The sequence below is a fragment of the Papilio xuthus genome, unplaced genomic scaffold (assembly GCF_000836235.2).
Source record: "Papilio xuthus unplaced genomic scaffold, Pxut_1.1 DF826115.1, whole genome shotgun sequence".
Classification (NCBI taxonomy): domain Eukaryota; kingdom Metazoa; phylum Arthropoda; class Insecta; order Lepidoptera; family Papilionidae; genus Papilio; species Papilio xuthus.
In genome coordinates this window covers 3613912-3641215 of record NW_013532534.1, presented here as the reverse complement: position 1 = coordinate 3641215, position 27304 = coordinate 3613912, and the positions used below count along the sequence as shown (strand labels likewise).

Genomic DNA, 27304 nt, shown 5'->3' with positions numbered 1-27304 from the left:
TTTAATATTTTAAACAAGCTGTCGCCCGCGACTCCGTCCGCGCGGAATTAAATAAAACATAATAGCCTATGTGATCCTTCAGACTACGTTCTATATGTATACCAAATTTCATCTATATCCATCCATCTAAACATTCGCATTTATAATATTAGTATGAATAAGTGCATATTATTAGTATGGTTAAATGTATAATATATTTAATGCAATAGCTTTTAAATATTTTTTTAATGTGGTCCAAAGTCAAAGTCATTCAAAGTACAATGGTGGTCTTTCTGCGAGATGACATCAAAAATTAAGTGTTTTAATGCATTACTATAGCAACCGACGTAAATAATAAGCAAAAAGTAGCGACAGATAGTACTCATTGCACAAAGGTTCGAAAATCTCTAGAATGGTGACCCTGTACACACCTCCTGGAAGCTTAGGTAGTCATCTCGTAAGATGGGTCAATGATCTGATCATGATCTGGACCTATCTTGGTGACGGTTTTAAGTCTACGTCCGACAGATTGCGACAAAGACTGTAGAACACAAGGGAAATTTTTATTTTTATTTGGTTCGTTTAATTCCCGAAAAATGTCAAAAACAAAATATTGCAAAATTGTTAAAACCCGATTTTTTTATTATGCACCTATACTAATAAATTAACTTAGATTTACAAATTGAACGATCAAAATACGGGCGTTTATGTAACATTTTTGAAAAATAATCTTACATAAAACTTTTAGACAGTACAATTTTAATCTTTTAATATTAATTTAATTTTCTTATAATTTAATATTTAATTTATTTACTTATAAAAATAGCAGTAGCTCGATGAAAATCTATTTTATATGGATAAAACATTTTTTAATAAATTTTAATGTAAAAAAAAACATCATCAGATTCGTTAAATACTGACATCTAAATCTGAATCAGAAACCTAAACCTACGATAAAAACCAAATAAAAATCCAACGATGTGTTTAAAAATAATTAATAAATAAATAAAAAAGGAAATAGAAAATTCCACTCGTTATTAAAATCTATACATATTTCACGGAAATTTGTGAAATATCTAAACCTATCTATACAATGCTTAACTCTACAATAATTTCATCTGTGTGCCCGTTGGGGAAATCGCGGTAAGGTTTTATATAGTCGGGGGTAAATCGCTGGAAGTTAGTCTTAACCGAACTGCCGCAGTGAACATTGACGGCACTGGTACACCGTACGTAATCAGTTATTAGCAACACATATATTTACATATAAGATTTCAATAATTTTATTGTGCGTTTACAAAAGCTAATATAACGTAGTTAACTAGCGTTTGTTTTGGTTTGATAACAGAGTGAATTGTCCGACTTTTAAAAAAGATTAATGTAAAAACTAAATAATAATTAGAACTGATAAGCTAAAAATACTATTTTTGGCAATTAAATAATATTACTTATAAACAATGTGGCCGTGTTATCTGTGTCTTCTCACATAATTTTAAACCGTAAAATTATAAAACAGAGTTTTAATATAATTTCATAAGTATAAGTAACTTCTCTTTAATTACATATTGATAAATAAATTAACTATTAAGCTATATAAATTGCGTATTATTAATTGTGGTTAAAGTTAGTGTGTACTTACTGTGACACACATATCTAATGACAGTACCAACGTTGCAATAATAAAGTGCGCAAACTTCTAAACTTGATTTATGGCCTAACTCGGATATCGCCAATCTAAATCTAGATCATTAGGAGTACTTTATTTACCAGTAAATTTTCCAATGTAATGATCCTAAATGTGATGAATACTTTGGTTTTATTTATTCAAGAGTGTTTTTTGTTTAAATGTGTTGTACATATACGATATATAACTTTAAACATTTATTGGTTTTTGCTAACATAATTTTCTTAACAAATTGGACTCGAACCAAAATTAAATCAATTCGATTAAATGAAGGTCACAAAGGCTAATCGTTTATATTCCGTTTTTTGCGAATTTTTGAATGTAACTGTTTAATTTTTATACGATTATTCGTTTCTTGTTGCGTAAACAAAATTGTAGATTTGAAGAGTGTGGCCCCTTGATTCGTATTTATGAGAGTTTTAGGAGTAAAATTACTTTTATAATAAAAACTCATCATTTAATGTTTTAATAAAACGACTGTTAAAGATTTTCCTTATTGTCAAACTTTGTTATAAGAATTTACAAAAATCATTATAGGCCGCGGAATCCGTTATTTTTTTTTATTTCAACCTATAGAATATGTAAAGCAGGTTTTTACAAATTCTTGCATGACGAGTTCCGACTTAAATCATTCAAAATTTAAGTATAAAACAATACAATCAAAATTTACAAAAACTATACAACATTTTAGTAGTTCACCTTTTTGACTTTCCCTCGTAGCGCATTGACCGTAAGGTAGCGGGCAATTAGTTAAGTAAATGAATGGCTACTTTGTGGCTGGCTCGGGTTCGAAACCAAGACATTTTTAATAAAAATTTCCATATAACGATTTTAAAACAAAAGCCGCTTTCTAAAATATGTCTATCTAAATGTTGGTAAATTCTTAAATTAATTCGATACAAAAAAAGGTATAGTGCGCATTATTTAAGCTTGTATTTAACGCATAACAAAAATGTAAAGTACATTTTTTAACTCACTTTAGATCACCGGTGTAAAATGTTTTTAATGCTGAGGTGGGGGATGTAACGCGTTATTAATTGTTAAACAACTTTGCACTCTTACACAGTCTTATTTTTCACTTTTTCCGGTCTATACAACTGTATTACACTACTAAAACTTAACATTTCTTAAATCCTACCGACTGCGCCATGTAAAGTGTTTTTAATGCACGGGAGGTGTTGAATCAAACAGCTGTAACGTATTAATTGATTTATTAATTTCTACCTACTTTAGACAATATTTTTACTAACCGAAATCTTTACTTATGTATATCTGACAACCGGAAAATCGTGCTCTAATTAGTCAAATATCAACATTTTAGTAACAGTTTGCATTTCTTACATTAGCTTACCATATTTGCCGTACATAATTATCAAAAAAAGTAAAAGGATCTATGCAAGATATCCAAATTCAAACAGCCACAGTTTCTTTTAAGCCGACCTTCCTTTATCCTATTTAGTTCAATCGTAGAAAAATAACTTACAATTTCCATGCCAAAGCAAAACACGAAATTAAGTTTAATTGCCTAATCTTTTAATAAGCATTCAAAATATTTTAATAAGACAATTATTGAATACCACAAAATTACAATGGAACTGTTAATATGACTAACAATTACGTTTTCGTGTTCTAGATTCAAAAATGCTGACGAAACTTTTCTACCTGGGTCTGGTGGCCTACGCGTCCGCAGCTGTAAAGTTGCAGGAAGTGTTTTCATGGAATGCAATGGATTGGAACTACCCGAATGAATTTCTGAGACAAGAAGCTATCATATCGGGCAATTTGATTAGAGAAAACGCCCTTCCAGTTGGCATTGAACGTTGGAGGAATAAGCTATTCGTCAGTGTACCGCGTTGGCGACCTGGTATGTATCTACAGGCTGTTCTAATTTGCATTATTTTATTCATGGTTTTAGGAAGTCGAGTTTTTTACCTAAGTTTTTTTAAATGATTCAATTTTATTTTATTTACTTTATTGCACATTTAAAGCAATTAATTTCGTAATTTTAAAAAAAAAGTTTATTATTAATACATACCTCAGATTTATCTTTTATCTCATTACAGAAATCAGGTTTCTTAGCTTTATCAAGGTTTTAAATTTTGGAAATTTATTTTTTTATTGAAATAATTGTTTTTTTTTATTCAAAAGACAGACCTTTATATATTATCTTCTCGAGGCAATAAATGTAGTTGAACGACATAAATGATAAAAGAAAATTAACAAACTATGTTAACGCACAAATATGGTTTTTAACAAGAATGTTAATCCTGTATACTTTTTACCCGAGTGACTATAAAGGGTGATGTTTTTCGCGCGTTTGTATGTTTTTTTCTGTTTGGGTTTGTATGTATGACAATTCCATTACAAGGTCTCTTAGTCTAAACGACTCAACTTATTCTGCTAAGAGAATTCTATAGGTATTCTTTTCGTGGATGTCAAAATCAGGGTTTTATTGGATTTTTAATTTAAAAAATAATATTATAAATTTTTATTACGATAGTACGCATCTTTTAATCAATAAATCTTAATAAAATTATTAAATTAAGTAATATTAAAAGAATTTAATATAGGAAGCTATTAAAATATTTAGCAAAATATTGGCGTTTAATCACTTTAAAATTAATTAATATGTTTTAAATAACAAATTTAAAATATTTCACGCTAATTGGTTATTAAAAATTATTTCATATTCATAATAAATCATAATTCAAATAAATATTTAAAGAAACAAATAAAATTTGTCGTGAACTACGTCACAGGAACAGGTTTCATATTTCATCATCATCATCATCATCATCATCATCATCAGCTCACTATATGTCCCCACCGAGGGGCTCGGAGCCTACCCTAAGTTAATGGTGATTTGGCCATAGTCAACCACGCTGGCCAATTGCGGGTTAGTTGACTTCACACATGTCTTTTTGAATTCCTTCTCAGATATGTGCAGGTTGCATCGCGATGTTTTCCTTCACTGTAAGAACGTCGGATAAATATACATATGTAAATCGGAAATAGAAAAACACATTGGTACATGGTGGGATTCGAACCCGGGACCTGCAGATTGCAAGTCAAGTGCTTGAGTACTGAGCCACCGACGCCCACTAATTTTTAATGAGTTTAATATTTAAAAATAATTTATTATTTTTTAAATACAAAATATCATTAACGAAACGTAAACATAGACGAAATCAAGTGAAAGAATAAATAATTTAAGTATTCATAACATCTTATTAACGGTAATTGTTTGATTATCAATATTGATAGCCTTGTAAAGATTCTTTACCAAGATCAAGATACTATCAAAACACTAAAACAGTAATTTATTTCCAAAATGTTACACAATCCATATCAGGTATTCTGTCAGCTTTATCACTTTCATTTCGAAAAAAATGGTGCCTCTACAAAGAGAAAGTATCAAGAGCAAACCATAAGTTCAAATTGATATGTGACTTCCGATTACAAAATATATTTCGATTACTTGAAATTTCGTGGCCGCGAGTTCCCTTTAAAAACCATAATATCAATTATTCTACTGCTAAACGCTCACGCATTTGTTTGGTGTCTGATGCTAATTATATAATTATACTATTACTAGCTGTTGACTGCGACTCTGTCCGCGCTGTATTAAAAAATAGCACTCTATGTGTTCCTCCACACTACGTTCTACATCTGTACCAAATTTCAGCGAGATCCGTTCAGCTGTTCCGGAGATACCTACAAACAAACATACATCCATCCAAACATTCGCATTTATAATATTAGTAAGGTTTTAGTTTTACTTGCGACAACGAATCGTGTTATTTAAACGAGATCTTATTAATTTAAATATTCATTTCAGGATGTGAACATTAAAATTAAATATAAAAGCTTTTTCTTAATATTCATGAAATTCTAATCTACATCTATATCTTCTTTGTTATAGATAAAGAACTATAGTGCTTCTGTACCGAACAGAGTCAATAAACAAAACATTTTATTTAGTCTTCAAATACAGGGTGTTTCCAAAGAAGGGCAAAATGTTACCTACTGCATACACATCTAAAAACATCATTCGTCTCGATCTGTATAAAACAAACAATATATTTTTAAATAGCTTCGGCAGTGGCAACGGTCTGATAATTCATAGCATAGTTAAAAAGACCATAATATCAGAGTAACTCGCAAAGTTTAACTAGTAATCGTAACTTTACGTCACTGTATTTACTTCATTAAGAAAAACTGACTGTAACAAACATTATTGTGCCACACCCTGTTTGTGTATAAATCAAACAAGTTGCAGGATACTGACTTTCCGATGCACGTTATTAGTGCATAAGTAAAAACATTTTATATCACGCTTGATGAAACATCAGTAAGTTGTTTTAGAAATCACGATATTGAAATTAAAACGGCAACGCCCTGTCTTCAGTCAATATCTGGTTACTTACACAACTGTTTAACATAACAATGTTACGGCGATGAGGTGTGATGAATTACGATTTAGATTTTTTGGTCTCTACAGCAACAGAGTTCCAACATTGTTATATTTTTCATGTCTTATTTTAACTTTAATTTAATTGAAAAAAAAATCTTTTAAATTATTAAAAGATAAATTATTAAAAAATTCAAAAGTTTACTTTCACTTTTCAAATATAATAATATATCTTTGAAATCTCACGTTTTTTGAAAATCTTACTTAAAAGATATTAGATAAACATTGATAGTTTCAAAATTAAAAACGATTTAAAAGCGGAAGCAGGCGGTGCAGACTGTTTGCGGTCCATTTCCAAAATTCGTATTTAAAGTACAATTAAAATTCAAATTATATCGTAATAAAGATAAGCAATTCCTTTTAATTTCGGAATCGTTAATCATTTCAACACGTTGCACGTCTAGTTTTTATTATAAGACCTAACATTGCGGATATTTTGTTAAAGAAGTAACTCAAAGTAAACTTAATTGCAACAGAGTTAATACTACCAATAAAGCAATAAAATATTTAACATTTTAACAACCTCATGCTAACAATATTACAACGTGTCGCAGTAACATTATTATTGCCGCGAAATAAATGTTACAAATGAAACTAAAAATCCAAATCATAATCACATGAAAAAGATACTTTTTGTCTAGTTCTAGTTTAGATCTAGTTTTCATAGCATTATACTAATACTATGAAAACTAGATCTTAATAGACCTCATTCACCTTTTGTTCTACTGTATCATAAATAAATTAGCGCCTAAATATCATGTTTTGTATATGATTTTTTTTATATCATTAGCCAAACGAGCGAGCGGCCACCAGAAATCGCTGAAATAGCCATTACCTACCTTTAATCGACGGAGGAGAGGATGCACTGAAAGAAAATATTTTTCCTTCCCATGCATCCTCTCATCCGGAAAGTCCACTTCCACTTCCCATCCTTTCCTTATAAGAAAAAGGGTGGGAAGGGAAAGAGGACTAAACTAGGAATAGTTGAAAACAGCCTATCAAGGTTGCAGGAATTGAATTTATCGTGCAATTCCTATTCCTAATAACAACTACGAGAAATTAAGAAGTATAAATATGCATATATAAATTTTTATTAACCACTAGCACTTACTTGTTTCAGGTATTCCTGCCACTTTGAATTACATACCTCTGGACGCGCCCCATGAATCTTCCCCTAAACTAACACCATACCCAAGTTTCGAAGAGAACGAAGTAGGCAATTGTGACACCGGACTCACCACAGTGTACCGAGTTAAGGCCGACAGATGCGACAGACTCTGGGTATTAGACGTCGGAACTTATGGATATGGTAAGAATACATTTCTTTCTGTTTTTTATTTCCATGAATTTGGAATCATTATCAGTATAATATTAAAATATTGTTCCGTTCTTTATTTCAGATCCTAATGTGACCAACGTGTGTCCTTACACACTGAATGTCTACGATCTCCATACGAATACCCGCATTCGGAAATACGTTTTCCGTCCAGAGGACATCGTCGCTTCCACTTTCATTGCTAACATCGCCCTCGACGAAGGAGCAACTTGTGAAGACACCTTCGCATATTTCTCCGACGAGTTAGGATATGGTCTCATTGTTTATTCCTGGGAACAAAACAAATCTTGGAGATTCAGTCACAGCTACTTTATGCCTGACCCATTGGTTGGTGATTTCAACATCGCAGGTCTTAACTTCCAATGGGGCGCTGAGGGTATCTTCGGAATAACCACATCACCTCCTGGGGCAGACGGTTTTAGAACCCTATACTTCAGCCCGTTGTCAAGTCATACAGAATTTGCTGTCTCTACTCGTATTCTTAGAGATGAATCTATGGTAAAAGGAGCCTCTTTCCATGATTTCAAAGTGGTAGGAAACAGAGGACCAAATGGACATACCACTTCCAAGGTAATGGACGATTCGGGTGTACAATTATATAACTTGATCGATCAAAACGCTATCGGTTGCTGGAGCTCATCGTTACCATTGAAACCAGAAAATACTGCCATTGCAGACAAAGATGATGTTGGCCTTGTCTTCCCCTGCGATGTTAAAATAGACGACGATAAAAACGTTTGGGTGCTTTCGGACCGTATGCCGGTCTTTTTGGAATCTGAATTAGACTACAGTGATATTAATTTCAAAATCTTTACCTCCCCTCTTTACAACATGATCGAAGGTACTGTGTGTGAACCACCTTCGTACACCCTTCCTACACCTGCACCCACACAAGCACTAACTCCATCCATTCCACCAACTCAGTTATATGGCCTTTCAGTGAATATTCCCTCGCAGCGACCATACTACCCTTCGGTTTCCTTAAGTGGCCAACGTTTAAGATCCTTTAGCCGAACAATACCCGATTCATTTGATGAAAGACGTTTTGCTGATTTACCTCGTGGTACGTATCCTCTCGCTGTTTCTACCAGGGCAGGCACAAATGATCCATTTACCTTTGACAAATCGCCGTGGTGGATCAGATCCACTGTTGGAGGACGCGTTAACGGTCGGCAATATTGAGATAAATAACTTTAAATAGCATAATTGTATGGTAGTTTATTGAAAAATATAATTTACACATACATTTTACCTTTTACATATAGTACATAATGCTATGAAAAAAGTACTAAAAGTACTTTATTAGGAATTGTATACTATTATGATGTAGTGTTGAATTTTTTTTATTGAAAAATTTGCTTTTTTCATTAATTTTCCTGTGGTCGATACTTTGCTTGTATGTATGAGGATGTGTAAACCGTTGTGTGTGTATTAGTATGATTATGTGTGTGTGTCAGCGTGTACGATGTGGAAAACCCAAAATGTGAATATGTTTATTAGCAAATGTGATTGTGTGAGTGGTTTCTTCAACAAATAGAAATGTAATTTAGTGTGTTGTTTAAAAGCGAGAATACAATTATGTTGTATAAATAATTATAATGGTTGATAATTCTTTTTTTTAAGAATGAATATGTTTCATTGGTAATAAGGAATTAAAAATATATATGTCACCGGCAAATAGTGTACCCGTTCTGTTTATAATTTACAGCTGCAAGTCGTAAAGCCTCAGTCGTCTCAGTAAATATATATCGAACGAATTCATTCACAAAGAGCCGTGGTATTACAATTTGTTAAGATCATATTTGGTAGTTGCACTGTTTTCAATGTTATCTGCCAAGTCGTGATTCGTTTTTGACTGCACTGAACATTCCGTGCAATAAATATAAATGCTACTGAACTCTTTACAATGTATCTAAATATAATCGTAATATAACTCGTTACATTGTGAACGGATTCTTTTCATTTTCAACGTGCCGAGTCTTTACTATTTGGTAGAGCAAATTAAAAACGGAAGGAGTATTTTTTTATATCATAAGGTGGCAAACGAGCGAGCCGCCACCTGAAATCGCTGAAATAGCGAAGTGACCGTTGCCCATAGACATACGCAACTGCATATGCGTTGCCTACCTTTAATCGACGGAGGAGAGGATGCACAGAGAGAAAATATTTACAATAAAATTTAAAAAATATATAGACTATACAGTTTGCTGGTGATATAAAAATTGTAGTTTGTAAATGCTTTAATATGCCTCTCTATCACGCCTTCTCGTAACTTAAACAACATCCATCTACTTATAAGCACTAATTATTTGTTAATTTTGTTTTTTTTCTTTTCCAATAAAATTGTTCAAACAATGTGATCTTTTTATTTAAACAATTTAAATAGAAAACTTAGTTTCTTGTAAGCAAAATTATATTAATATTATAGAACTAATGTAAAGACGTATAGATATTAGTATACCAAAGCATAAGGAATAACAAAGAAAATCTAAAACGAAAACATATTGACTCAACCAACCGTGAAATCGACTGCCGTCACACTTTTGTAATAACATACTTTGTCTCTCTTTTTTTTTTAAATAATGTGAGGGAAGACAAATATTATGTTCCATACGAGTGTTACGATAGCACCAAAGAGAAACATATATATTGATAGATATAATTAAAATTGCCATGGAATTTAATAGAAATAGAATACGTAATAAAGACCGTATGTACAACCAAATTAATGTAACTGAAATTACTATTATAGACAGAAAAAACATCAATAAATTATTACACTTATATCACATGTAATTGTGGGTGTCAGTTTCTCAGCAGTGGAAATCTACACTAATGTAATCAAATCGTAGCATACCGCACGAACAATTTTGTTCATTAAAGTAAACATAATTATGTTGAAATGTAAACCTCGAATCTGTCAATTCATTGTGAAGTCATAAATCAACATCAATACGAAGTGCAATTGAACACGAAACTTTGTCCTTCGTTTAGATTGAAAGCTTAATTAGGTAATCAGAGACATAACAAATTCCATACATGGTAGGCGTATTTATCTTTGACTTTTATTTATTTTTTGAAAATTTTAAGATAAAATTAATGATATTTTACTTCTTAATATCTTACTAATATTATAAATGGCAATGTTTGGATGGATGTTTGTTGTATAAGATATCTCCGGAACGAATCAACGAATCTTAATAAAATTTAGCATAGATGTAGAGCATATTCTGGAAGAACTCTCCGGCGATAGCTAGTTGTAAAATAATGGTAGCTATTATTATAGTTATGTGATATAATTTGTAGTTTACTAGTTTTATGAAATATTTTGTCTATGATTTAAGGTTTTTTTTTATATCATAAGGTGGTGAACGAGCGAGCGGCCGAAGCGAAGCGAACGGAGCGAAGTGACCGTTGCCCATAGACATACGCAGTTGCATATGCGTTGCCTTTAATCGACACAGGAGAGGATGCAGAGAAAGAAAATATTTTCCCTTTCCATGCATCCTCATATCCGGAAAGTACACTTCCACTTCCACTTCCCATCCTTTTCTTATAAGAAAATGAGTGGCATACGCACACTCATCAGACGCAACGCGGAATTGCTTCCACTTCACGCCTGTCTGCTGTGTGGTCGTGGTATTTCACCGGATGAGGCGGGCCAATTCGTGCGAATAGAAATATTACAGCGGGCTCTACCACTGTTAAATTAATGTTTAACTGGATTATGCTATACATATAGTTCGACAAGCGCAACTAACCCAATGACACGCCATTATCGTAGTTTGTTTACAACTCTTATCTGATGTTTCGTCAGTGGAAACGGACAGTAATTTTCATTTTTAAATTATTGTTTTAGCACGATGGCATATTTTAAATGCGGTTTATTTTAACAACAAAGAATAGGTTATTTGAAACATTGTATCGTAATAAATTGTTGTGGTTTCTCTATTACACTAGATTTTATTCATATTATTTTATTTACAAAGCATAGTATAATAGTAAGGTTTTTTTTTATAGTAGACTCCAAGGAGGTTCTCAATTTGATTATTGTTTTTTATGCAAACCGTACACTAATAAAACTGAGTTTTATGATTCGACTTACGTGATTCTTATTGTTGTCATTTAGTAGCTTTTTTGAAATTAAAAAAAAAAACTATTCAGTAGTTTTTGAGTTACCACTAACTTTCATTTATGAGTGTATTGCATGTTATGAAAAGATAAAGGCCACATACGCTAATACCTCGATGAGATTGTTTGCGTTTATAACAAAGCGGCATTCCGAAGCAAATAACACTTGAGCGTGATTTTCTTATCGGTATTATCTTAATACCTTAAGTTATATAAATTGTCGTTATAATTTTCTCGCGGAAGGCTACCTTGGTGGAATGATCGTAAAGCGACGGTAATTACGTCTCGAAGTATTCACGGATTTTAATACATCCAGTACTCAAATGTTCTGCGTCGAAACGTTGATGACTCCGAGTAAATACTGTATTGTGAATTGCGGTGACAGATAGACGTTATTTTTGTTACCTTGATGTAAATGTATTCAGTATAAATATTATAATTTTTAAAATGTGTGACAAAACAGATGTTGATACTAAAACGGATTACAATCCATTTGAACATAGGAAAGTTGACAAACCAAGTTCGTAAGTGATTTTGAATTAATTTAATAAATGCATGCTTAATGCATTCGTTTTTTTTTTACTTTAAATACAATTTTATATTAGAAATTTTAGATTGTTTGAAACAAAACATTCAACAAGAATTAAGATTTAAAAGTATTCGTGAATAGCTATTTTATGTAAACGTTATTTAATTTTACTTCTCACTAATATAATGCGAATGTTTAGATGGATGGATGGATGTTTGTTTGAAGGTATCACCGAAACGGCTTAATCGCGCCAAAATTTATCACATGTATTATATAGTCTGGAAGAACACATATGCTACTTATTAAGTTTTTTAAAAATTTCGTGCGGAGGGAGTCGCGGGCGGCAGCCTGTACATTATAATAGTGTTACCATATGTACTACATAATTGTCTTTAAACAAATAGAACACATATGTTTTATATGTGATTCTAACACGTCGATAAATTTACTCTAATGAAATAAAAACAGGTATTAAGTAATTACTTTTTACAGCTATAAATGTGTGGCGATAAGCAAATAATTTAGGCAACATATCACTAGAAGAATTGTTCAAAATTACACTGGATTTAATCTCTGAAATCCTTATCATTTATGGTTATACTATAAAGATAGAGATGGCATACCACCTGAAAAGCCATTTTATAATAAGAAATAAACACTAACGGAGATTTTTCTTGTTGCGCCTTAGGTTTAGGGGTTAACAGTACTAACAACATCTGTTGGACAAATAAGCCGGCTCGACCGGTGCAATACCATGACCACACAGAACACAAGCGTGATGTGTAAGCAATTCTACGTTTCGTCTGATGAATGTGTGTGTTGGTGGCCTAATTTTAATCCCCTTTCCTTCCCAATATTTTCTTATAAAGAAAGAATTTGACGGAGGTGGAGACGCTTAAGAAGGGGAAATCTTTCCGTCTGTCCCTTCCTTCGTCGATTAAAGGCAACACATATGCAATAGCGGATGTCTGTGAGCTGCGGTCTCTTCGCAATGTCGGAGTATTCAGGTTGTCGCCTGCTCGCTTACCTGCTAATAATATAAGGCATACTAAATGGAAATGTCCTTGATAACTTGTTTTCCTTTCTCAAAGCGCGTGCTATTAAAATGCATATATTTAATTGAACTAAACTTCGGTTAGTGTTGATGTTTTTGATAATCAATTAACATGAGATGAATTTCTGATTCTTTTTTTTTCTTACTCTGTTGGTAATGAACATTTGGCAATACTTTTGTACTTTCCTGGTTAACCTTTACTTAACCTATGCATCAAACATATCCGTCGTAATTACTTAGTTCCGAATATTGTAATTCTTTTATTATTTAAAAATACAACGTAATAATTTTCTCATGATTGTAAAAAGTACAAATTGTATTTAAATAAAGATTACTAAGTTATTAAACCAAGGTTTAAAGTTTAAACAAACAAAGGAATAAAATAAGTGTTTAATATTATCCCGAAATTGTGTTAAAATTTTGATTTAACATCCAAACTGCTAAGTTATCCAATATTTATTAAACAAAATATGACCTTCACGGGTACACTGTAATTATTGCAAGCAAGAATGTTCAAAACAGGTATTTTCATTCGTTCGCATTCTTGAGCTTAAATAATAAGCAGTAATGATACAAAATAAAATGTTTTAAGAGAACAATTGGGTAATTTCAAGATAAACACGACCTTCATCATTGAAGAACTCGAAGGAGAGTAAACAGTTTGTCCCACTCTCTTAGGCATAAGCGAGTCGTTATAGGGGCCTACCCTAAGTTAGGGATGACTCGGCCATAGTCAACCACCCTGGCACAGTGTGGGTTGGTTGACTTCACACATATCTTTGAATTTCTTCACAAATATGTTCAGGTTGCATCATGTTTTCCTTCATCAAAAAAAAATCGGATAAATGTACATATGAAAATCAAAAAAACAATGGTACATGGTGGGATTCAAACCCAGGACCTGCAGATGATAAGTGCTTAAACCCCTGAGCCACCGACGCTTTTAAGAATATCGAAAGATAATGATAGGGATGACAATTTATTTTATGCAGGGATTTTAGTCTCAGAAACCAGCGATAACTGTGGCAAAAGTGGTCGTATTTAAAGATGATGACAAGCATATAAGCTAGCGAGAGATGCATTATGTTTGTTTCTTACAACTTTACGTGTTGAATGAGGCCAAGGTTTGCCATTAGTTGCCATGACTAAAACAAAAAATCTTTCGCAACGCATATTGATGTGAACCTGTCTTTGGAAACTGTTTCAAAATGCTTTAATGCAGTGATTTAGCATTGTTTACTATGTAAATATAATACTAAAGCGGAGCGACGGAGTTGCTAGGCGATAGGTAGTAATAAAACATGTAAAAATAAAAGTTGGCAAGTTTAATTTTATTGAGCACTGTTTTGACCTATTAGAACCTGTATGAATACTAGCTGAAGCCCGCGACTCCGTCCGCGCGGGATCAAAAAATAAATAGCCGATTCTCAAACCTTCATATTCAATGTGTAGAAAATTTCAATAAAAATCGGTCAAGCAGTTTCAAAGTAGTATGGTAAATAACATTATGACAGAATTTTACATATTTGATATTGTTTAATTATTGTTTCAGAGATGTAAGATCAACTACAAATCTGATAAAAGCCTCTTTAGGTTCAGGACTTTTAGCAGGTCCTTTGGCATTTGCAAATGCGGGATGGGGTGTCGGTATAGTCGGTACTATAATTATTGGCATCATCTGTGGACACTGTGTTCACATACTGGCAAGTAACATTTAAAACAATTGTTATTATTAAATTTTGCATCAGGAAAATTGTGTCAGAAAATATTATTCTTTGCCTTGAATTATTACTATAACTTGTTTTTTAAAAAAAAACAATATCTCTTGATACTAGCGTTATTATCCTTGTATAAATATCTTATAAAATCTACAATATTTTATATTATAAATATTGTATATATATCTAGCTCCTAGATTATAATTAATAATATAATCTATGTAATTGGTTTTCCTGACGATAAAATAGTATAAAACATATTTTCACCCCTTTCATGTTTTTATTAAATATAGAACTAATAAATTTTCCAGGTAAAAACTTCACGAGGATGTTGTAAATTGGAAAGAAAGCCTTTACTTGGCTACGCAGAAACGGCGAAAAGTGTATTTGTAAATGGACCGAAAAAAGTTAGACCTTATGCTAAATTCGCAAAGTAAGTATTATAAATATTTAATAATCATCATCAACAGCTCAATATATGTCTCCCCTAAGACGCTTGGAGCCCACCCTAACTTAGGGTTGATTAGGCCATAGTCAACTAAGCTAGCACTGAGGTTAACTTCACACATATCGATGGTTGGATCACGATGTTTTCTTTTACTGTTTATAATACAGTTATTAAGTTATGTTTTTTATTTATATTTAATGACGTCTTAAAAGACATAACGATACCAGCCAGCAATTAAATAGCTAGTTGTTTACGTATTAATAACGATACAACCATAAACTTAACATTTACAAACGAAACTTTTTTACTAAGCTTACAAGAATGTAAAATGCGTTCGTAATCAAATGTAAAAGGATATATCATTAAAAATGTAAATGTAATTCTGATACTTAAGATAAAAGAGGGGAATCCCAATAACATTTTGTGGAGTTACGATAGCCGAGTGGGTTGGCAGCTTCCGAATTTGTTTTGCAAAATTAATCTTACTAATATTATAAATGAGAAAGTTTAGATGGATGGATGTTTGTTATAAGGTATCTCTAGGAAAAAATTAAGGGTTTTGGATGAAATTTGGTTAAGTTTTTTTTATTTGTGCGCGGACGGAGTCGCGGTTGACGGCTAGTATCAAATAAAAATGATAATGTTAAATATCATTCATGTTTAGAAAATTAAAAAATTTCCAAAAAACCTTATAAGGATATGATATGATGCAAAATTTACTAATTGTTTTGTGTTTGTGCGTGAGGAATAACGTTTTTGCCTCGCGGTGATTTGAATATTCAAAGGACCTAAATTAACTTAATTATCTTGTTTCAGAATATTTAGTGAATTCGCTTTGGTCGCCACTTATGTTGGTGTATGTTGTATTTACAGCGTACTCATATCAGATTCTATTAAACAAGTAAGTCACTAGACCTAATTAAATATTATAATTAATTAATTAATCAATGACAATATAATATGAGTAATCAATTCAAATCAATGATTTAATTATAATTAATTAATAAATCACTTAATTAATTGATTTACCAATTAATAAAAATTAATTAATCAACCGATTTTAATTATTTTTTTCTTCTGTTTCAGCTGATTGATAGATATGTTCCCTCTGTAATTTTACCAGTAGAATATTACTGTCTGATTATTTTAGGTCCTATTTGCATACTCTGTCAAGTAAAATATCTGAAATGGCTCGCAGTATTCTCATTTTTGGCTAACATATTCCTTGTTTTAACATATTTGATCTGCTTTTATTACATCTTCGGCAGCGACATCACTTTAGCCGATAAAAGGATAGCTGGTGATCCTTGGAGATTTCCGGCTTTTGTGTCGTAAGTTTATATAATTAGATATTATTGCGATCTTGTAGCGTAATGTTGCTAACTAGGCAAATATTTGCACAAATCGCAAGTATTTTCTTTCAAATCCGAAGCCAATTTGTATATCTTTTCTATTTGAACCAACTGCCTATTTAATTACAGTTGGTATAAAAAAGAAAATACTCGTAATATCGAATGAGGGACGAGAATATATAGAATCTGGCCACGAATCTGCTACCTATTAACTTCTTTCAAATTTACTATCTTTGGCTTTCCGAGACCAAAATCTCTGTATAAAACATATAGTCATTCCTGTCATTACCGTTGACAAAACAGAAATAACAACACGTTTAATTGAGGATCTTGGTCTCAGAACACTACGGTATGTCACTGAAATCCGATGGCCTCTTGAACATTTGTCGCCTTCTACTATAAAATACTTTTTACATTTTAGTACCGTAATATTCGCAATGGAGGGAATCGGCGTAGTAATGCCAGTCGAGAATGCAATGAAGAAACCACAACATTTCCTCGGCTGTCCGAGCGTGCTCGTTGTGGCCATGACCGCTATTGTATTTTTCTATAGCACTCTTGGCTTGTTCGGATACTTCCGATATGGAGATGTCCTTAGAGGATCGATTACTTTGAATCTGCCATTGGATGACTGGTAAGTACTCACTAAAGCCAAATAAATTATAAACAAGATCCTTTTATACAATTATCCTCCACCATCGAAAGTGTATCCTTAACATTTATATACTGGATTAAAAATAGGATAGTATAAGTTACATAAATATTGCAACAATTAAAAAATAAAACACGAAGCTTAACTACTCCGTAGTTTTTCTACTAGTAGTCTACTAGCTACTCTATAGTTTTTAGGCTTATCAAGAACAAAGTTAAAACTAACAATTTATTTTTAGGCCTGCAATTTGTGCCAAAGGTTTCATAGCTTTATCTATTTTCTTCACCTATCCGCTGCAGTTTTATGTTGTGTTTGATATTTTCAAAAAACACACCGATCGGTACATCAAAGATGATTACCGCAACGTCACCGAGGTATTTGCCAGAATTGTGGGTGTTGGATTCTGTGGTAAGACATTTTATTACAACTAAATAATCTGGTTTATAAACACGACTAAACACTCACGTATATTCTCACTCACTCACGAATATACGTGAGTGTTTAGCCGTGTTTATATATCAGTTTAGTATAATGTCTCATGAAAGTTTGAATCAGCAATCAATAACATTTATGCTATATGCCATAACACTCGATTTGATGATGATTGACAATGAATTTCACCCAATATGAAAAAAAAAACATTAAAATTTCCTAGCTATAGACATATTTAGAGAGATTTGCGGACGTTTTTAATTTGCTATATGATAAACAATGAAATTTGTTTGATAAAAACAAATGAACATTTTGCGAATTTCAAATGAGATAAAATCCGCGTATGTTTCCTTGTTGATTAATTACTACAAATCAAATGAAATGAAAAGTTTTAAAATTAATACATTATATGTAAGTGTTAAATTAAAATTAATTGCTAACATACATACAAATTTTTATTGGTACAGGTTTTTCGAATTACGAGAATTATTTAATGAGTGTGAAATCGTTTATTAGATATCAATTATCAAAGTTAAGTTAAAGTTAAGTTAATGGTAAACATTAATCAATCGTTTTCTACGAGGAGAGACCGAGCAAAAATGTATTTTGCCTGCAAATTATTTTATAATAACAGTGTTATACTACATCGTACCCACTTTCAAATCATTTGAGAGTCGTCCTAAATGAAAGAAAAACGCTTTTAAAAATAAAGAATTTTTCAAATACGTATATTTCCTATGTAACGTCAATCACGTGTTTAAAGAGTTTTTTTTTACTTATTCAATTTGAATATCTTTTTTATTTGTGTTAAAATAAACCAGTTCTTAAAATTGCGATGTCTTATACTATTAATAGTATGTTATTTGCATGTTAATGATAATTACAAACTTTCCCTCTCAATCAAAAAATATAAAGTTTCATTTACCTTATGGTGGAACTCTATGACATAAAAATAAATGAAAAACGTTGAAAATCAATGAAAACTCATGATACAGTACTCAGTATAGACTGAAAGGTTTACAATTCAATAATACGACCTACTTATCCGGCCCGGTAAGCAAAAATGGAGCCGTGGAGTATCAATATATTTTCTGACAGAACTAACTATAACAACAGCGCTATATTCACCGGGCCAACGAGGTTGTCGAAGTATAGATAAAAAGGATTTCTTTTAAAGTTTAATAAAGGAACAAAGATGATCAAAAATAAATTGAAATAAGTACTTGTCGAGAGGGCTATGTATTCGTATGAGTTATTTTTTTAGTAAACTTTTTTTTTGTAAATCTCTTTTTGACCTTTAATTCAATCATAACCAATAAATATTGTATTGTATTGATAACATTTTCTTTTTTTTTTAGTTGGAATTGGCATTGCATTACCATTACTGGAACAGATTATAAATATCGTCGGCGCTTGCTTCTATTCAATACTCGGCCTCATAATTCCGGCTACTTTGGAAACTGTCTTCCGATGGGAGAGGCTCGGCAAATTTAAATGGGTCCTATGGAAGAATTTGATTATTATAATATTCGGCTTCGGCACATTAATATCTGGTTGTACAGTCACCGTACTTGATATAATTGAAATATTAAACAGAAAAACTGTATAGACTTAAGAAACGAATCTCGTAACATTTATGGTATGGCGAATAGGTAGCCATTAGATTAATATTAAATTTAAGGGCACTACACACGGCTAAGATACTATAATATTTTATCTTAAAATACAATATCGCTTGCCCTACAATTCTATGAACCATTACGCTCTTCGAAAATAATACCAACATAACATCTTAAGGCAAATATGAGCATTTCCGGTCCACTATCAAGTTCACTTTTATAATTACTACGCAAAATTTAATTTAAAAAATTCAGTGATACATGGATGGCATTTGTTGTGAAGATATTATAAAGGCATGAACGACTAACTTTTTTTTTAAATAACTGACTATTTTGTAAGCAATAATTTATTTTAAATGCAAAGTTAATAAAATTATAATGCATGAAAACTTTGTTTGATTACATAACTTAGAAAATAAGCTTATTTTAACATCGGTAATAACAACCATTGATTGCTATAAATTTTTTAAAAATAACATTGTTCGGTAATTAAAGAAATTGGTAAATAAATAATTAATACGTATAAAAGGAAGTCATGTTAGTTACACTATTTATAACTCAAGAACGGCTTTACCGATATGCTTGAAAATTGGTGAGGAGGTAGCTTAGAGCCAGGAGACGGACATAGGATACTATTAATTCATATTTTTTTTCGAATTTACGCCTTGAAGAGCTGCTTTTTATTTAACTTACTATAAATGCGAATGTTTAGATGCATGTAATGTGGATGGATGGATGGGTGTTTGAAGATATCTCTAGAACGGCTGAACGGATCTCGATTAAATTTGGCATGCGTATAGAACATAGTCTGAAAGAACACATAGGCTACACTAATGAAGTGTTTTTTTTATGTATGCACGCGGACGGGCGGGCTTGCGGAGACTCGCGGGCGACCGCTATTTATAAATAAAAATAGGCGACATTTCGAAACGGTCTGAGTTTCATAAAATGAATATAAAATATGTCATTATTTTAAATAACAAATATACCTACGCTATACCTTTTTGTTTTTCCTCAGTAATACGTTTGACGAGAAAACGTTTCCGATTCATTTACGAAATAGCTAATAAACTTACCACATAAAACCTCTTATCTTAACCGACACAATGCTTGAGTTACAATTTAATCAAACTATAATTTAAACAGAAATACACATAGGTATTAGTATAAATCTATATCACTATCCTTTTTTTTAAAAGAGAACGGGATAAATGGGGTTACCAACAACGGTTCCACCCATAACACCAGACGAAGTACAGATGCCTTTGAGAACTTGCTACTCCCGCTTCTTGATGGACCCTAAGTCGGTTCGGAAATACTGCCAAGAACAGACCATTCCACAGCGCAACAGTACGACAAAACATCAAGGTTAAGTACCTCGGCGGCAGGATTAGTTCCACACAATTCATCGCTTCACTTCCTTGGTAGATACAGTAAAACATGCAGAAGGAACCAACGTCCCTCAGCAAGCGCAATGTCGAGCCGATGACTAATATAAGAACTCGGTCGTTGACGATTCGAATCACTAACTCCGGACAATATTCTAAGAACTTATTAGTTCAAATGGTAATTATCTATATTTAATTCCATTGAAATAATTGATACTAATTCCTATTATTTTAAGTGGTAGGGATTATAACATTTGAAATTATTACATTTCAGTAAACACTTATTTTTAATCCTTATTGTTGAGATGTAAGTCAGACAATACTTGCGTTTATCTTGTTCTACCTTCAACAGTGACGATTAAAGCAATAAACATATTATTCTACGTAAATTAATATCATTCAGTGTGAAGTAAACTCGAGTACTACAACATTTTTTAGTATTTCAATGATTACATGTTCGTTAACGTGCATTTAGATATGAATTGTGTTTTGTGTATCTGTGATGAAATAAAATGGATATAAAAGATTCAATAGAACAGGATTACAATCCTTTTGAACATCGTAATGTGAAAAAACCAAATTCGTAAGTTGCCTCATAAATATGACTTAGGAAAAATCATAATTTTTTTAAAGTAAGCTTAGATTTAATTCAGTTCTCTTCGCTTTTAAACTCAATGGAGATAAACAGGAATAGTTAATTTAATAGTTCTTTAGACAAAAATTTACAGAATTTATATAAGTATTACATTCTTTATTATTTATTTTTAATATATATTATAATAGCTGAATTGATGTATGTATTTTATCCATATAAACGACACTTATACATGTCTTGCGTTCTACTTTACAATATCACCTTTAATCCACACTTTAAAACCATCGCTGCTACTTCAACACTTGATAATATGAGTTGATTTATTGTTATTTATTCTATTTACTTATGTATACCTATGTACATATCACACGTAAAATGTACAATCCATATCTTTTCTTTTAATTATTTATTTCTACAAGATTCATTCGAAAGAGAAGTCATGGATTCCTTAAATACAGGTTAACCTATTTAAGGAGAATGCAATATTGATACTAATTAAGTGTGTAATAAAGAATCCGTATTTTATTATATTTCAGTGATATAAGATCATTAGCAAATTTAATCAAAGCATCTCTAGGTTCAGGACTACTCGCAATTCCTCTGGCATTCGCTAACTCAGGATGGGTTTTAGGAATTGTCTGTACAGTCATTATAGCATTTATTTGTTGCCACTGCGTTTATATCTTTGTAAGTATTATAGTTAATTATATTTTTATAACTTTATGGGATAATAACTTAATAATTCGATTCTCCGGAAATACAATAAAAAATAAATAAATAGAAGTAATTAAATATCAAAAAGCCCTACTGAGTATGACTCGTCAAAATGTCTATCCATTAAGATTGTATGTGGTAACCTTGAAAATGATTTATTCATTGGTTATTCGGGATGTATACAAAAATTCAGAACTTATCTTTTATGTTTTTTTTACTGTGTATTAAATCCTATAATTTTTAGTACATTTTCTAATCATATACTTTCATACCTGTTGTTTGCAATGAATTAAAAAAAAACAATAATAAATATAGCCTATTGTACTTGGGGATAGTGAACTTTCCAATAGTAAAAGTATTTTTTAAATCGGTTCAGTACTTACGGACCCTATTCAAAGCAATCAAAGAAACAGACAATCACAGCTTTCCTCTTTATAATATTCGTACAGATTAAAACTAAACTTTTAATTTACAGGTGCAGACATCACACGGTTGTTGTCGTGTTGTGAGAAAGCCTTTATTGGGATATGCTGAGACTTGCCAAGTAGCTTTTCAAGTTGGTCCAAAACAAATACGACCGTACGCTAAATGGGCGAGGTAATACATTTGCAAAATTATTGTCAAGTTCTAAAAATACTGGTTTTGTATGTAGCGCGCTATAAGTTGAAAATTAATTTATGTATCAGAAACTGACAGCACTTAAGGAATTACGAATTATGGGTACCTAAATCTATTAAAAATATTAAAATTTGTATTTAAAGGCTTTAATATGGATGGATGCCTGGATATGCAAAAGTGATATGACATAATGAAAATTTGGTGTGTCTACATAAAAGTTTAAAATTAAACAAAATAAATAATAAATAAAATATTTCTTTCCTTATATTAATAAGATTTATATTTATTTCAGCATATTCGCGGAATTTTCATTGGTATTCACGTATGTCGGAGTATGTTGTATATTTACGGTACTTATTGCTGATTCTATTAAACAAGTAAGTGTTTTTTCGTATTAAAATACTGATTTAAATAAAATCGTATTTCAATTTGATAAAATTCATGAGACTTATTGGATTCTACATAATCTGAATATGACTCTTAAATATGTATAGATAAATAAAAATGAACGTAGAATATGTTTTTTTTTACAGATTTTCGACCGATACGTAACAACTGTAGATTTGCCAGTAGAATATTATTGTTTGATACTGCTCATCCCACTTTGTGTGATGTGCCAAATCAGATATTTAAAGTGGTTAGCGCCTTTCTCTTTGCTTGCCAACATTTTGCTAGTTGCAACGTTTGCTATTTGCTTATACTATATTTTCAAAGACGAAATAAATTTCGCTGATAAAAAACTAATTGGAGATGGCGCCAGATTTCCAATTTTTCTCTCGTAAGTAAACATTTTAAAATTACTAACAATTTCGTTATCTTGTTAGACTTATCTTTGAAGTAAATAAAAGCGCCTGATAAAATGTCATATTATGCTATTGCTATTGACATAAGCATTATAGTTATGATGTCACTATCCTAATGTTTTACATTATCTCAACTATTCAAAGTAAGGGATAAATTAAAATAAAAACTTAACAAAATATGACATTTGATAATAATATTATGGATGAAAATCAATAACAATATACCTTTCGCAATGATTATGTTAAATTTAATCAGCTACGTAGCCAAGTTTTCAGTCGTATTTGATTGTTCCATAGATTACTACCTGATTTTCATCCACCAACATCCAATTACTACTGCCTTAAAACTGATCTTCTTACTTATACCCTATAAATATATATTTGGTACGTATTAAATATTCATACATTTGTTTTGTAGAACAGTAATATTCGCGATGGAAGGCATGGGTGTGGTTATGCCCGTGGAGAACTCCATGAAGAAACCTCAACATTTCCTTGGCTGGGGAGGAGTTCTGGTCATTGCTATGACACTCATCATGTTACTGTATACAACACTAGGCCTGTTCGGATACTTTAGATATGGCGATGCTCTGAGAGGATCAATCACGTTGAATCTACCTATTGACGATTGGTAAATTAATAATTAATGAGATAATTTGTTGCTTTACCCAGTCCTGATATTTCTACATAGTTAGAGTGGTTTAAAAAACGTTATTTTATACAAGTTTATTACGATAAAATTATCGTAACATTTTAATCTCCTTCCCAAAACCAAAAGCATAGTAACCAAAAATAAGACAGCAAAAACCAGGCAGCTTAGTAAAAAAAATCAGCGAAATTTAAACGTGCAAATACTTCTATTTTTATTTGTACTTATTAGACGTATTATTTTTTTTGCAGGCCTGCAATTTGTGCGAAGGTATTCATAGCGTTGTCTATTCTATTCACATACCCACTGCACTTCTATGTTGTACTGGATATATTTACGAAGTACACCGAGCCGCATATTAAAGAAAACTATAAGTCAATCACGCAAATTGTTGCACGGATTGCTGTTGTATGTTTTTCAGGTATTTAAACTTTATTTTACGAGAACAATGACCTTAACCGCAGCGTTGGCTTTCAGGGCCAAATAAAATATGTATGTATAGGTCCAAAATCGTTCAAATCTTTATCTTTGAACAGATAGTAGAAAAGTTAACGTTCCTTTGTAATCTTATTTATAAATAGTAAATTGTTTCAGGTGGCATCGGTATAGCTTTACCAATGTTGGAGCAAATTATCAACATAGTTGGAGCATTTTTCTATTCCATTCTCGGTTTGATCATACCTGGCATCATTGAGACGGTCTTCCGTTGGGAGAATCTTGGCAAATACAACTGGATATTATGGAAGAATATTTTAATTATCCTATTCGGCTTAGGCAGTTTAATATCAGGATGCATTGTTACTGTATTTGACATAATTGAAAAACTTAATAGCAAAATTGAATAAAATAACTTTTGCGAATAATTTTATTTATTACATGTCAACGTTTGCCATAAGGAGGCTTAAAACTAATGAAACAGGATATCTACTACCTAAATAAAAAAGGTTTTAGGTTATATTTATTTGGTAGACAATTAAACAAAACTGCATCAAAAACCTCGAGTTTTCTGGTTACTTTCTTACCCTAATCGTTGGTTTTGAGATCAAAATCCCAGTACAAAACATATTGTTATCTCTTTTTTATTGTCAAAGATAATGAGGGAACGACAATATGTTTTTATACAGGGATTTTAGTTGAAAATTGCAATAATGTTGCTATAAAAATGTACTAGGCGTTTCTCAATTCTCAACTTTTTTGACAAAGAAAAAGCTATGTTTGTATACAAGTACTTTATCAGTACTATTCGCTAACTGTTATTCTTAAAATTAGATAAAGTTTAAAACTCCGTAATGATAATATCATTCCGGGATTTACTTGTACGGAATAATGGATAAAAGGTCCTTCGTGTAAAAACAAGGATTAAAAGGACTAATTTTATCCATTATCTCTTCAAAATTACATGATTTATTTGAAAACTCTTGTCGTATTCGTATCGACCACCCGGACAAAAGCAACTTGTCCTGTAACACGATGTTATCTGGAAATTTTTGATTAGTTGTTTGAAATATCGTTTGAAAAGCGCACGAAGGCTAACTAGCAAGTACTGTAATTAATTATTTGCACGACTTCCAACAAGGAATGTGAAAATAGGAACTGATGCCGATAACCATAGGTATTGGATTAGTACGAAAGGAAAATAATCTTACCAATATTATAAATGCGAATGTTTGAATGTATCGATGGATGAATGTTTGTTTGAAGGTATCTCCTGAAGGGCTGAACGGATCTCGATGAAATTTGGCATACATGTAGAACATAGTCTGGGAAACACATAGGCTAATTGTGTTTTTTTTTTATAATAATTCCGCGAGGACGGAATTTCGGGCGACCGCTAGTTAAAATAAACTACTGATTTTTTACTTTCTCTATATGAGACGCAATATTTTTTACACCTATTTAGTGTGTTCCTTAAATTGTATAGTATATTTTAGCTTATGAAATTTGAAAGAAAATCAAAACCACATAGTATGAAGTACTATTATGCGTCGAGAGTGAGTGTATTAGTCAAGCAAAAAATGTCTGTAAAATACTTGATTATAAATTTAAATACGTTTGATATTTAAATACAACATCCTGTATTTATTCAAACAATATTTTAAGTCATTATTTTGCACTATTCGAATATTTAACGTCGTAGTATCTACGTTAATCGATAATAATAAACAATTACACTAGAGATTCATTGAGCTTCGTTTACTAACACTGTTGAGTCATCCAGTATATCAATATCGACACAAATGCGTCTTTATTTAAAACACGTTACATACTTCTAGCTAGACCAATAAAACTTGACCCAGTGATCTAAAACAAATTGGTTGTAACAGTTCTTTCCCGCCAATAAAGCGTTAAAAAGCTATGTCAGATTTTCGTGTAAACTTACTTACATGCAATAATACAATTTTACACTATCATTGTAAAAATATATCTATCAATGTAGAAATATTATAAGTAGTTATCTAATCTTAAGGAAAACGATGATCCTTTTTTTTTGACTGAGTAGACGCTATTTGCCTTGAAGAGGCATTTACAGCTTCACCGGGTTTGAGGTGGCCGAGCGCAGATGGCGCTTAGCCTGAACCTCGTTTAAGAGTAACAAGACTCGAGGGCTCCCTCAGGAGCCTCGGCTCGGGCTGTTACTTCGTTATAGTTACCGGATTGTACGATGATCCTTATTAATATTATGTTCTTTAGTTAATAATTAATACCTAAATTATCTTATGGGTAGGTCTTACAACCATGACATCATTGCTATAATTTGTTACCAGGAAAATGTTTCGTTATTATAAAAATGTTAATGTACCTATATCTTAATTTTTCCTTATACTTAAAGATCAAAAGATTGTTTTTGCTTTATAGAGTTACCATTATAATATTACTAGCTTACGCCCGCAACTTTGTCTGTGCGAAAATAAAAAGCTTTTTAAGTAGCCTTTATTTTACTCCAGACAGTGTTCTATGTCTATGCAAAATTTCAGCGAGATCCATGCAGCCGTTCTGGAGATACCTTCTAACATACATCCATCCAAACATTCGCATTTATAATATAAGTATAATAATATTTAGGTTTATCGATCTTTTAGTATTTACTATTCATAGTAAACATTACAAGAGGTGTACTAATGATGCATGTTT

The 27304-nt window shown here is 31.6% G+C and overlaps 3 protein-coding genes across 3 annotated transcripts; all 3 read left to right on the top strand.

Annotated features, from left to right (window-relative positions):
* Nucleotides 1-1179: 1179 nt before the first annotated feature.
* Y-y (yellow-y) lies at nt 1180-9825 on the top strand. The gene is given in 4 exon segments (NM_001311817.1): nt 1180-1208; nt 3297-3527; nt 7255-7443; nt 7535-9825. Coding segments are annotated over 3 exon segments (1530 nt in total). The 5' UTR covers nt 1180-1208; nt 3297-3304; the 3' UTR covers nt 8653-9825.
* A 2012-nt stretch (nt 9826-11837) lies between these two features.
* On the top strand, nt 11838-19762 carry LOC106123583 (proton-coupled amino acid transporter 4-like). Its single transcript, XM_013319990.1, has 8 exons — nt 11838-12125; nt 14737-14887; nt 15214-15335; nt 16167-16251; nt 16437-16681; nt 17124-17336; nt 17593-17762; nt 19145-19762. The coding sequence occupies exons 1-8, from the start codon at nt 12049-12051 to the stop codon at nt 19393-19395; spliced, it is 1314 nt and encodes a 437-aa protein (XP_013175444.1). The 5' UTR covers nt 11838-12048; the 3' UTR covers nt 19396-19762.
* A 1443-nt stretch (nt 19763-21205) lies between these two features.
* On the top strand, nt 21206-25087 carry LOC106123327 (proton-coupled amino acid transporter 4-like). Its single transcript, XM_013319579.1, has 8 exons — nt 21206-21376; nt 21925-22075; nt 22578-22699; nt 23013-23097; nt 23254-23498; nt 23942-24154; nt 24424-24593; nt 24767-25087. Exons 1-8 carry the CDS (start codon nt 21306-21308, stop codon nt 25015-25017), a joined length of 1308 nt encoding a protein of 435 aa, XP_013175033.1. The 5' UTR covers nt 21206-21305; the 3' UTR covers nt 25018-25087.
* Nucleotides 25088-27304: the final 2217 nt, after the last annotated feature.